General features: G+C 45.3%; 1 protein-coding gene across 1 annotated transcript in view; it reads right to left on the reverse strand.

Moving 5' to 3' along the window:
• adck1 (aarF domain containing kinase 1) overlaps positions 1-13,028 on the reverse strand; it is a 69,540-nt gene that overhangs the window by 24,984 nt on the left and 31,528 nt on the right. The window contains exons 5-6 of the mRNA XM_067243460.1: positions 6,890-7,048; positions 6,582-6,740 (exon numbers count right to left, since the gene is read on the reverse strand). Of these exons, the coding sequence (XP_067099561.1) occupies positions 6,582-6,740; positions 6,890-7,048 (318 nt within the window). The remainder of the gene's footprint in view (positions 1-6,581; positions 6,741-6,889; positions 7,049-13,028) is intronic.

Raw genomic sequence — 13,028 nt, forward strand, 5'->3', positions numbered from 1 at the left:
TAGCCTGTGTTGCCCGGGCAACACATACTACAGTGGTCTATGATGTATCTGTTTTCAATCGTTAAAATAAACATTCCTCACATATACATTTTCGTTGTAGGATTTATTCTGACATTAGTAAACGATTTGTTGGTGAAATTACCATTACCTGTGGTTTCAAACCAGTGTAGCTCACTGCAACGCTGTAGCCTACTGTACCCGAGACACTAGTGTGAGTAGCTAACAACAACTCCTCAGCTGTTTAAGTCAAACGGCAACAGAACATGTTCGGCACTCCCCTTACTCAAAAGTCTTTCCGTAGGGAAACTATCTGACTACTAACCTGAACTTCATTGCCACAGCCTAAACTTTGTCAATCTGTTCATGAAAATAATTAATTTCAGCCTAAACCGTACAACGGAACGTTTAATCGAATTCAACCAACGCAATCGCTATCAAGACGAACACAGCAGTAGTCTAGTACTGTACTGTAGTAGTAGAATTTACCGGGGCAGCTTCTCCACACAGGGCTATATCGCATTTTGAGTTGTTACTGACAATGATCGCTACCAGTGAGCTTTTTATGAATGAGCTATTTTCCACTAAATAAATGTCAAGCTTATTTACGTTTTTGGGGGCATATTTTCAGTTAGCAGATGGTACTGTTTGAATCGCGATTCTATCTTCTGCCGGTAAAGTCGTAGAATAATCTTCAAAGGGGGTTCTTTATTAATGAATGAATGCAATATGAGTAGGCTAAATGCCTGAAAATATCACGAGAAGGGACAACTTAAAAGGACGTTTAAGTCATAGAGATTAGGTCCATTTGTACACCGGTCTGCCAAATGTATTCGTTTTGATTCAGCCTGTCAGCTGCCTCTTGCAGGGGAAATGAGAAGACATCATATTTCATTCTACACTTCACTCGTATTTTGAGTTGTAAATGAGCAGCAAAAAAAAGATGCTTTTAAATCTATGTAATCTTTATAAATAATAAGTAGGCCCGATGCATTTTTATATAAAATATACAGACCCCTGTGCAACCGACGCAAGCAAGCACACCCTACAATTTCCCCAGAAATTGTATCCTCTCTAGTTATTATTATTTTTATTTTTATTTCTTTTTGCCCCCCTAAAACTCAGTAAATACTTGGCCTACATAGACAACGTAGGTGTCAAAAGTTTCGTCTTGGTAGCGATTGAGTTGCTTCTATTGGAATTTACGTTCAGTTGCATGGTTTAAGCGTAAGTTAAGTTTTTGTGGCGAAAAGTGAAGCTAACGGTGGCTAATTTGCTAGCCACAGTCACTGACGTTACTAACGTCACTGCGTCACTAACGTCACGAAAACACGCGTGACTACCTTTGCCAGAACATTCGTTTCACATCTGTTAACTTGGGGGATAGCTAGGCTAACTATAGCTTTACTGCAAGGCAGCTGCAGAAACGCCACAAGAAAAGAGGCCAGGGTGATAACTATTTACTCATTTTACTTTGTGATATGACACACAATTGTGATGTGTAATGTACAATATAAGCTGATATTATTAAGGAAGTACATCTACTTTCGGAAACAGTAGTCTACTATTTCACTGAAGTATTAGCATCATGACATTAGCCTGTTTCCCGGGCAACACATACTACAGTGGTCTATGATGTAGCGTTATCTGTTTTCAATCGTTAAAATAAACATTCCTCACATATACATTTTCGTTGTAGGATTTATTCTGACATTAGAAAACGATTTGTTGGTGAAATTACCATTACCTGTGGTTTCAAACCAGTGTAGCTCACTGCAACGCTGTAGCTTACGCGAGACACACTACAAACACATCTAGCTACAGTACACAGCTGTTTAGGAAGTCAAACGGCGACAGAAAATGTTCCGCACTCCCCTTACTTAAATCAAAAGTCTATCTAACTACTAACCTGAACTTCATTGCCACAGCCTAAACGTTGTCAATCTGTTCATGAAAATAATTAATTTCAGCCTAAACCGTACAACGGAACGTTAAATCCAATTCAACCAAGGCAATCGCTACCAAGACGAACACAGCAGTAGTCTAGTACTGTACCGTAGTAGTACAATTTACCGGGGCAGCTTCTCAACACAGGGCTATATCGCATTTTGCGTTGTTACTGACAATGATCGCTACCAGTGAGCTTTTTATGAATGAGCAATTTTCCACTAAATAAATGTCAAGCTTATTTACGTTTTGGGGGGCATATTTTCAGTTAGCAGATGGTACCGTTTGAATTGCGATTCCATCTTCTACTGCCGGGTAACGTCGTAGAATAATCTTCAAAGGGGTTGTTTATTCATGAATGAATGCAATATGAGTAGGCTAAATGCCTGAAAATATCATGAGAAGAGAAAAACTTAAAATGACGTTTAAATCATAGAGATTAGGTCAATTTTTACACCGGTCTGCAATAATGTCACGAAAACACGCGTGACTACCTTTGGCAGAACATTCGTTTCGCATCTGTTAACTTGGGGGATAGCTAGGCTAACTATAGCTTTACTGCAAGGCAGCTGCAGAAACGCCACAAGCAAAGAGGCCAGGGTGATAAATATTTACTCATTTTACTTTGTGATATGACACACAATTGTGATGTGTAATGTACAATATAAGCTGATATTATTAAGGAAGTACATCTACTTTCGGAAACAGTAGTCTACTATTTCACTGACATATTAGCATCATGACATTAGCCTGTGTTGCCCGGGCAACACATACTACAGTGGTCTATGATGTATCTGTTTTCAATCGTTAAAATAAACATTCCTCACATATACATTTTCGTTGTAGGATTTATTCTGACATTAGTAAACGATTTGTTGGTGAAATTACCATTACCTGTGGTTTCAAACCAGTGTAGCTCACTGCAACGCTGTAGCCTACTGTACCCGAGACACTAGTGTGAGTAGCTAACAACAACTCCTCAGCTGTTTAAGTCAAACGGCAACAGAACATGTTCGGCACTCCCCTTACTCAAAAGTCTTTCAGTAGGGAAACTATCTGACTACTAACCTGAACTTCATTGCCACAGCCTAAACTTTGTCAATCTGTTCATGAAAATAATTAATTTCAGCCTAAACCGTACAACGGAACGTTTAATCGAATTCAACCAACGCAATCGCTATCAAGACGAACACAGCAGTAGTCTAGTACTGTACTGTAGTAGTAGAATTTACCGGGGCAGCTTCTCCACACAGGGCTATATCGCATTTTGAGTTGTTACTGACAATGATCGCTACCAGTGAGCTTTTTATGAATGAGCTATTTTCCACTAAATAAATGTCAAGCTTATTTACGTTTTTGGGGGCATATTTTCAGTTAGCAGATGGTACTGTTTGAATCGCGATTCTATCTTCTGCCGGTAAAGTCGTAGAATAATCTTAAAAGGGGGTTCTTTATTAATGAATGAATGCAATATGAGTAGTTTAATGCCTGAAAATATCACGAGAAGGGACAACTTAAAAGGACGTTTAAGTCATAGAGATTAGGTCCATTTGTACACCGGTCTGCCAAATGTATTCGTTTTGATTCAGCCTGTCAGCTGCCTCTTGCAGGGGAAATGAGAAGACATCATATTTCATTCTACACTTCACTCATATTTTGAGTTGTAAATGAGCAGCAAAAAAAAGATGCTTTTAAATCTATGTAATCTTTATAAATAATAAGTAGGCCCGATGCATTTTTATATAAAATATACAGACCCCTGTGCAACCGACGCAAGCAAGCACACCCTACAATTTCCCCAGAAATTGTATCCTCTCTAGTTATTATTATTATTTTTATTTTTATTTCTTTTTGCCCCCCTAAAACTCAGTAAATACTTGGCCTACATAGACAACGTAGGTGTCAAAAGTTTCGTCTTGGTAGCGATTGAGTTGCTTCTATTGGAATTTACGTTCCGTTGCATGGTTTAAGCGTAAGTTAAGTTTTTGTGGCGAAAAGTGAAGCTAACGGTGGCTAATTTGCTAGCCACAGTCACTGACGTTACTAACGTCACAGCGTCACTAACGTCACGAAAACACGCGTGACTACCTTTTCCAGAACATTCGTTTCACATCTGTTAACTTGGGGGATAGCTAGGCTAACTATAGCTTTACTGCAAGGCAGCTGCAGAAACGCCACAAGAAAAGAGGCCAGGGTGATAACTATTTACTCATTTTACTTTGTGATATGACACACAATTGTGATGTGTAATGTACAATATAAGCTGATATTATTAAGGAAGTACATCTACTTTCGGAAACAGTAGTCTACTATTTCACTGAAGTATTAGCATCATGACATTAGCCTGTGTTTCCCGGGCAACACATACTACAGTGGTCTATGATGTAGCGTTATCTGTTTTCAATCGTTAAAATAAACATTCCTCACATATACATTTTCGTTGTAGGATTTATTCTGACATTAGAAAACGATTTGTTGGTGAAATTACCATTACCTGTGGTTTCAAACCAGTGTAGCTCACTGCAACGCTGTAGCCTACTGTACCCGAGACACTAGTGTGAGTAGCTAACAACAACTCCTCAGCTGTTTAAGTCAAACGGCAACAGAACATGTTCGGCACTCCCCTTACTCAAAAGTCTTTCAGTAGGGAAACTATCTGACTACTAACCTGAACTTCATTGCCACAGCCTAAACTTTGTCAATCTGTTCATGAAAATAATTAATTTCAGCCTAAACCGTACAACGGAACGTTTAATCGAATTCAACCAACGCAATCGCTATCAAGACGAACACAGCAGTAGTCTAGTACTGTACTGTAGTAGTAGAATTTACCGGGGCAGCTTCTCCACACAGGGCTATATCGCATTTTGAGTTGTTACTGACAATGATCGCTACCAGTGAGCTTTTTATGAATGAGCTATTTTCCACTAAATAAATGTCAAGCTTATTTACGTTTTTGGGGGCATATTTTCAGTTAGCAGATGGTACTATTTGAATCGCGATTCTATCTTCTGCCGGTAAAGTCGTAGAATAATCTTAAAAGGGGGTTCTTTATTAATGAATGAATGCAATATGAGTAGTCTAAATGCCTGAAAATATCACGAGAAGGGACAACTTAAAAGGACGTTTAAGTCATAGAGATTAGGTCCATTTGTACACCGGTCTGCCAAATGTATTCGTTTTGCCAGGACCATTCGGAATCATTCAGATCAATAGTGATTCCTCCTAATCCTTGCCTGGAGACGTCGGGCTAATCCACGCTCAGTTTGGTTCACTTTTAACTCTTGGTCATGAGGCCTGGATGTGCAGAGAAGGGGAAATAGACCAGTGGCAAGACTGGTTGTGTCGAATGTCAGTGTTTGTCTTGGGGTGTGTCACAGTACAGCACGTGTTTTTTGGGTTTGTTTATTTTGTTTGCTTGCTGTGCATTTGTTTATTTTCATGCGTGTGGGGGTTTGATATAGCAAGTTTGAAATGTATTTGAAATGTAAAAAGTACAACTATAGGCACATCAGCTTCCTTGCACACAGTTGGGTCAGGGAAAGGGGGGGGGGGGGGGGGTGAAGCTAGACGAGACAAACAGGTAGCCCAGACAAACAGGTAGCCCAGACAAACAGGTAGCCCAGACAAACAGGTAGCCCAGACAAACAGGTAGTGCAGAAAAACAGGTAGCGCAGACAAACAGGTAGTGCAGACAAACAGGTAGCCCAGACAAACAGGTAGCGCAGACAAACAGGTAGCGCAGACAAACAGGTAACACAGACAAACATGTAGCCCAGACAAACATGTAGCCCAGACAAACAGGTAGCGCAGACAGACAGGTAGCCCAGACAAGGTTGACAGGAGGGGGTGAGGGGGTTAGGAGGGCTCCAAAGCTTATGCCAGCCTTAACATGTGCAAATCCATGTATACATACAAACATAAAGAACCTTACACAAAAAGACACTCGAAAAAAACACCCGACAACGGCACAATAGGGTGGGCGGCTGCAAATCAAATCATAGATCTGGAGACGGACATCCTGTAAATCCAGTGCATTACTGATGTCATGTGTTGTGTGCATCATCTTGCCATTTGCAATGACGGTTACTTGGGTCCTGTGGAGGATCTATTGCAGAGCTGTAGGCAACGTGATGGAGAGCACAGGGGCAGGAAGGGGGATCTTTTCACACAGCCGCATCCTGGACAGTTTTAATCGCAGCCTCGGTGCATTTAGGTTGTCCTAATCTCTCCGTAGTTGCACTCACGTGTTTTTACACAACCCCCTATTTGTATTGTCGGGGCACCTGATTGGTTAGAGGGCCTAACAAGTCGAACTAGTTACTTCTTCCACCCACATGAGTGGCATAGTCCCACAACTTCTATTTTCTGCAAAACCAAGATACCAAATTCGTAAAATATTTCAGGTACTGTTTGTGACGTGGCAGTAGAATTGAGTAGCATGATTTGACGAAATATAGCCCCCTAGTGCATAAAGAAAACGTTTTTGACTCAAACATTTCAATGCTCCCTCTCACACACACACACACACACACACACAAAGTCTCTTTCTCTCGTCACTCTCATCACCCTGTCATATGAGCATATCTTTACGCGTGTGAGATAGAGTGTGCGTGTGTGTGTGTGTGTGTGTGTACCTTGAGGAAGGGGAAGTGGCCCAGCATGCCGGCCACCTTCTCTGCGTTGCGCCCCTCGTTGAGGAAGTCCAGCTCTAGAGGCATGTTCTTCTTAGCCTCCTCGACCAGCCACATGAAGGCAAAGTCTGGGAACACCCAGTGAACCATCCTCAGCAGCGCCTAGGCACCACACACACACACACACACACTGGATATATACACACACTCATGAACACATACGTCGTGCAAAGACGTGCAAATAAACACGCAGGACATATGACTTAGACACGGCAATGACAATGAGCGAGGCGCACGAGCGCCACACACACCTCCATGAGCACGATGTCTTGGGAGCTCTGCGCCTGGACCTTGGGGTGCTGGACCTTCACGGCCACAGTCCTCCCGTCACGCAGCACGGCCTTGTGGACCTGGGCCAAGGAGGCGGCGCCCTGGGGCTTCTCCTCGAAGGCGACGAACAGGTCTGAGAGCTGCGGGAGGGGGATCCACGTTTTGATCAGTATCGGGCAAACAAGAAGGCAAACGGATACGCGGAGAGCTATGCTTTGCTATGGGTGGGGGGGTGGCATCCTTTCTGCACATGTGTGTGCACGTGCGTGTTCCGTCTGTGTTCACCCAGCCTGTGTGTGTGTGTATGCGCGCGTCGGTGTTCAGCTCCCTCGTATCAATCAGTAAGCTGGGATTTTGCCGGATGACCGGGTTTTCCTAATGGTGCTGCTGAAACGACACTCCATCCATCTGCCTGGCACGGGGCACGGGGCGGGACATGAGACACGTCGCATCAGCGACCTCTCTCCATCTCTCTCTCTCTCTCTCCATCTCTCTCTCTCCACATCTCTCTCTCTCCATCTCTCTCTCTCTCTCCATCTCTCCCTCTCTCTCCATCTCACCCTCTCTCTCCATCTCTCTCCATCTCTCTCCATCTCTCTCCATCTCTCTCCATCTCTCTCTCCCCATCTCTCTCTCCCCATCTCTCTCTCCCCATCTCTCTCTCCCCATCTCTCTCTCCCCATCTCTCTCTCTCCCCCCCCATATCTCCATCTTCCCCAGGCCACCGGGCACCTGGGTCCTATGGCGGCGTACCTCTATCCTTCTATCCCTTTCACTCATGAGACAGGCCCATGGGTGCCAGATTGCCCTTTCTCCTTTCCTACATCTCTGAGCCTCCCTTTCTTCACCCTCCTGACTCTCTGAGTGTCATTAGATCCAGGTGGTGGTGGTGGGGGGGGAGGGGGGGTGACTTAGATGACACTGGGACAGATATCTTGTTACACACACACACACGTTAAAAACACAAACACATGAGAAAAGAACTCATGTGAACCCCCCCCCCCCCCCAAAAAAAGAAAACCCCGGCAACTTTTCTCGTCCAGTGAACACGATGACAAGATTTATTCACGGTTGAGAGCAGGGGTGGCCCCCGCACCGTTTGGGCCGGCGCCCTGCGTGTCAGTCAAGACGCTGGCGCATCTGTGCGGCCGGCCAAACAGGCGGTGAGCGAGCATCAAATGGGCAGCGGAGCAGGTAGGGAGACCGGCACGGGCTGAGAGCCAGGGTCTGTTTGGGGCCCGCAGTGCCAGGTGAGCAGTGCCCAGTGCCAGGAGACTGGCATCGGTTGCCAGGGAAAAGAGGGCATTCTGCTCTCAGTTATACCATGACTCACCCCCTCCCCTGCAATGGAAAGCCCGTCTGCATGTACACATGGGACACACACAGACATACACAAATTCACTACAAAACTCCACTGGGAACCTGGCTCACACCCAATCATCAACACACACACACACACACACACTATCTAAATCCCAAGGCTGAGTAACATACATTCACAGCATGTTGGGACCCCGTCTTGATTCAGGGTCTTTGCATGCACGGATTGGAGAGGGAAAGACAACAAGTAGGTGAGGTCTCCAAATAATCCCCAATAATTGCGATTGTCGTTTGTCCAACCATGTCAGAATCCTGACCATACCAAGTTGCTTTCAAGCCCGGGGGAACAGTCGCTATCGTCGCATTTCTTGACTGGTCTTTTTCACTCTCGTCCTGAACGCATCCACGCTCACCTCACATGGGGCGTCCGACAGCTACTAATAGCCATCTCTCCAGTCCCCCAACTGTGGACAGTCAGTGTCGTAATTAGGTGTGGGGGTGTGAAGGTTAAGTAGGAACTCCTGAGGGACCCCCCCCCCCCCTCAGAACACACACACAGCTGACGAGCACTATACCACAGGCCGTCTGTTGTCACATGCAATATGCAACACCCCCCACCCCCCTCCCACACACACAGAGAACCCCTTTTGTTGCTATTATAATAGCCCATTTGATAGCCTGGGAGTTAACATATGGCGGTGTCATAGCCAATAAGCCACCTCTTACCCACTGCCTCACACATCCTCCGAGTCACACCCCGGTCGCGGCGGTGCGTCACACTACGGCGGCTCCTGAGAGAGGGCCGATGCAGCATTTTAATAGGCTGTGTCGTAGTGGGTTAATGGGTGTCACGTTTCGTATAGCCTCCAGTCCACTCCCCCCCCCACACACACACACACACAATGTTGACACCGCTACATCAGTGGGTGAGCCACACAATATGCTCCGCACGAGAGACAGTGGTCTTGCTTTTACTGTTGGAGGTGAATACAGTATCTAACCCTAACACTAGTCTGTGGGGTGGACGCGATCACGTGGTGCGTCTCACGGAACATGTTTCAGTAATATCCAAAAAGGCCCCATTGAATATGTTCCCTCATTAGCGTCCACAACATGGCATCAAAGTCAGGACCAAAAAGACATGGCTTCCAAAATACACCAGTTCCTCTTTTCCCATTTGTAAATGCATTTTTGTGCCATTTTGTCATGCACACGCTGAGGAACAACATGACCTACAACAGCTATAACCTCCTGACTCAACGATGACGGACCGCCACCAAATGCCACTGTACAACCTTTCCCTTCTCTCCCTCTTTTATACCGCTTCCCTAAACATGTATTCCCCTCTCTCTCCCTCTCTCCCTTTCCCTCTCTCTCATATGTTCCTCTTGACAGCAGTGTAGCAGTGCTGGCCTTTTGTGAAATTATCTGATAATCTGCATCATTTTCTTTTTTTGTGTGTGTGTGTGTGTGTGCGCGCGCGCGCGTGTGTGTGTGTGTGTGTGTGGGGGGGGGGGGGGGGGGGGGGACGTGGCGGAGGCAGCGGGCTTATCTAAGGCCCACTCCGAAGGACAGGGGCCACGTGGATCATCCGACAACGTTGACGCCGATGGCCTGATAACGCGGCGGTGATCTCTGACCTCCCCTGGGAGAAGGCGACTGAAGAGGGGACGGGCAGGGAGGAGGAGGTTGGCCATGATCGTTCTCTGGCATAGTGGTAATCTCTCAAACTGGGGGGGAAATCAATCAAAACAATGGAGAGAGAGAGAGAGAGATAGAGACAATGGGAAAAGCGGAAACAATAGAATTGTTCGAGATAAACGGAAATTAAAAGGAGAAAGAAAGAGACAGAGATACCGAGAGAGAGACAGAGAGAGACTGGACACATCACAAGTTTGGTGCAAGAGTGGAGCAACTACAAAAAGGTTGTTTGTAAAGAATGGGAAAGAGACGTGTAAGGATTGCACACACACACAATCGTGTCAACTCCCCAAAACAATTCCAACTCTATCATCTTGTGTGCACTCCAACTGTGTCATAAATATGAATGCCTGCAGGTAATAACGGCACTATCTATTAAAAGTATAGATGCCCTCTCTCCCTCTCCCTCTCTCTCTCTCTCTCACCCCCCCTTTATTTTCACCCTTACATTGTGAAGTTATCCTACATAGGCCAATATGGACATTAGCATTTTAAGAGTAAAAAAAAAAAAGGCTTTTCAATAATGCGCTTTTTCATCCTCAAACAAACAGTCTCTCTACCCCTCTCTCAGTCTCATTCTTTCTTTCTCATCTCTCCCCAACCTGTACTGCCTTATTCCATCCCCAGTGTTTGAAATTGGTGATGTTATCTAAATGACTGAAATACACGGCACCGCGCCACATCTAAAGGCTGTTGTTCCCTCGCCCTCCCTTGCAAATAGTTTTCCATTTTCTGAGGCTACACATTAAAATGGCTAAAACAGATTAACCCAGTCTCAGTCTCACAGTCTCAATCCACGTTGGAGAAAAAACACAACGCGTTTTCTAGGGGCCACAAATGGAATTATTGGTTTGAGAAGGGAAGATAATGGTTTGGGTGCGTTATTAAATAATAACAAAACAAAGTCGGGTCAAGCCAATTATGTTCCGTTGATGAAAGCGGGTCTGGCAGAGCCTTTTCCACGTGTCGCCTGCACAGGACGAGGGCTTACAATGAACTACTAACATGCTCATTTCATCTCAAACATGGCCTACAAGCCAAGGAGATGAAACAGGGGACACAAAGAGAGATGGGGGTGAAAAAAAAACTAAATAAATGTGTCAAATCTAAGCATGGTTGTCCAATGGTGTCTCCAAGACCAATGTGGTCTGGGACACACCTTGGCCTCATGACTCGTGCTATCATTTATTGTTGTTCAAAAGCTGTTTAAAAGAAAGACCGCTTTTTTTCTGTACAAAAGAAAAGACCTGTCCCCCATTAACACGTTGTGTAAACTAGTGAGGCCCTCGGAGATTGGTTCAGCAACACAGACCGCTCAGTGCCAGCGGAATATCAACTTAGCATTCTTGGAGCGGTGCCCTCCTACTTTCCAGCCAATTACGTTCCAGCAAACCTGTCCCAGCCAGTCGCCTTCGGCGAGGCGTGCCTTCCTCCTTGGCTTATTTTGTGAAACCAGTGTCAATCAAGTTGCAGCTGGAGGAAAGCATGGGAGTTCAGACAATAATTGGGGATGCTGTGTCTTAAATCTGTAGTTACTTATTGCAGCTTTAAGGGCTTAGTTTGTGGTTGCAGTGCCAACAACCTTACCTCCAAACACCTATATTTGCATGAACTTTTTTTATATCATAAACTGAAATGTTTTGTTTCCTAAAAATTCAGTTCTGGGTAGAAAACCTGTTTGAATGTGAAGTAACAGTCTGAATCTATGTGAACTGTGTGACCATTTGAATGGTCTTTTTCGTGGACTCAACGGATGATTTGTATGACTGCTTGTGGCTACTGTCATTATTATGAGCCGCGTACGTCTGACTTGAGGCATTAGGTCACACTCATCTGAAAGTGCACAGATCTGTTCCTCATTTCTCCTCCTCCTCTTTGATTATTTTGGATATAAAAGATTTTCCGCGTTCGTCAACACACTCGCCCTCATCCTCCCAGGTCCCCTCTCTCCCTCCCTCCCTCTCCCTCTCCCTCTCTCCCTCTCCCTCTCTCCCTCTCTCTCTCTCTATTCCTCATCCCTCACCAAACTCCTTCACCCTCTCTCACCTCTCGGCAGGTGGTCAATGGTAAACGCTGGGCCTGGGAGAGTAGAGGCTGTCTGTTTTACAGTACCTCACCTCTTTACTCGGGGGCCACCGGCATGAATCTCAGGGAACAAAAGCACTTAGCAGTCTGGCCTCTCCATCTCCTGCACTTCACTTAAATGATCCAGTGCGGAGAGGCAGGGTGGAGAAGGGGTCGCTTGTCTGGAGCCCTGGCTGTGCGTGGGCCTTGAATGTGTGTGTGTGTATGGAGGGCGGGTGTGTGTGTTTTAGCCCACGAAGGTGAGCGATGATATAGTCGTGCAAGGCTGTCGGTGGAGAAATCACAGGTGTTCAGGCAGGGGAGGGACTTCTTGACCCCAGGAAACACCCGCTGAGACCCAGAAGAAAGCGGAAATGACACAAAACACACAAGACACAGCGTGAATATAGATATATTAGACACACACGAGTGTCAAGAAACACTTCAAAAAGAGCTTCGATTCATCATCAGACTGAAAGCACTCAATACTGCTCATAAGCAGGAGCATGTTGTGCCACTGCACAAATGGCTGTTCTGTTTTTGCTTTGCTCTCTCCAGCTAATTGGCTCACCCCCGGGCCCCTCACCTACCATTGGCCTCGACTTCTTCCCTCCTTCCATCTCTCCCCTCCTTCTATGTCTCTCTGTAGGCTATGGTGATGGTGTCCACCGCCATGACCAGGAGTTGTCCTTTCTGTAGACTACAGTCGTGGGCAGGAATTGACAGGGTTTCCACACATGATACTACCTCAAAAAGGTATAGTTCCAGAGGGTAAATGCTTTCCTATGGGTTAGAGGAGGAGGGTGGGGGAGGTTAACTAAGGGCGGTCCTTAGCAGGCAATCTGAACTTGTTTTTGGTTAACTTTTTCATATTGTTCTTTCCTTCCTTTAGAGTTTAAACTTACAGCTTTGAATTTATCATGTGTCTGGTTTTATTATTTACTGGGTAAATAATGTGAATAGTGAGTCTGGAAATCCGTGTCTGGATGCTCTGGTAGTGCATATAATAAGAACCAATCAACAAGCAGTAATGTG

This window comes from Osmerus mordax, chromosome 9, assembly GCF_038355195.1.
Source record: "Osmerus mordax isolate fOsmMor3 chromosome 9, fOsmMor3.pri, whole genome shotgun sequence".
NCBI lineage: Eukaryota > Metazoa > Chordata > Actinopteri > Osmeriformes > Osmeridae > Osmerus > Osmerus mordax.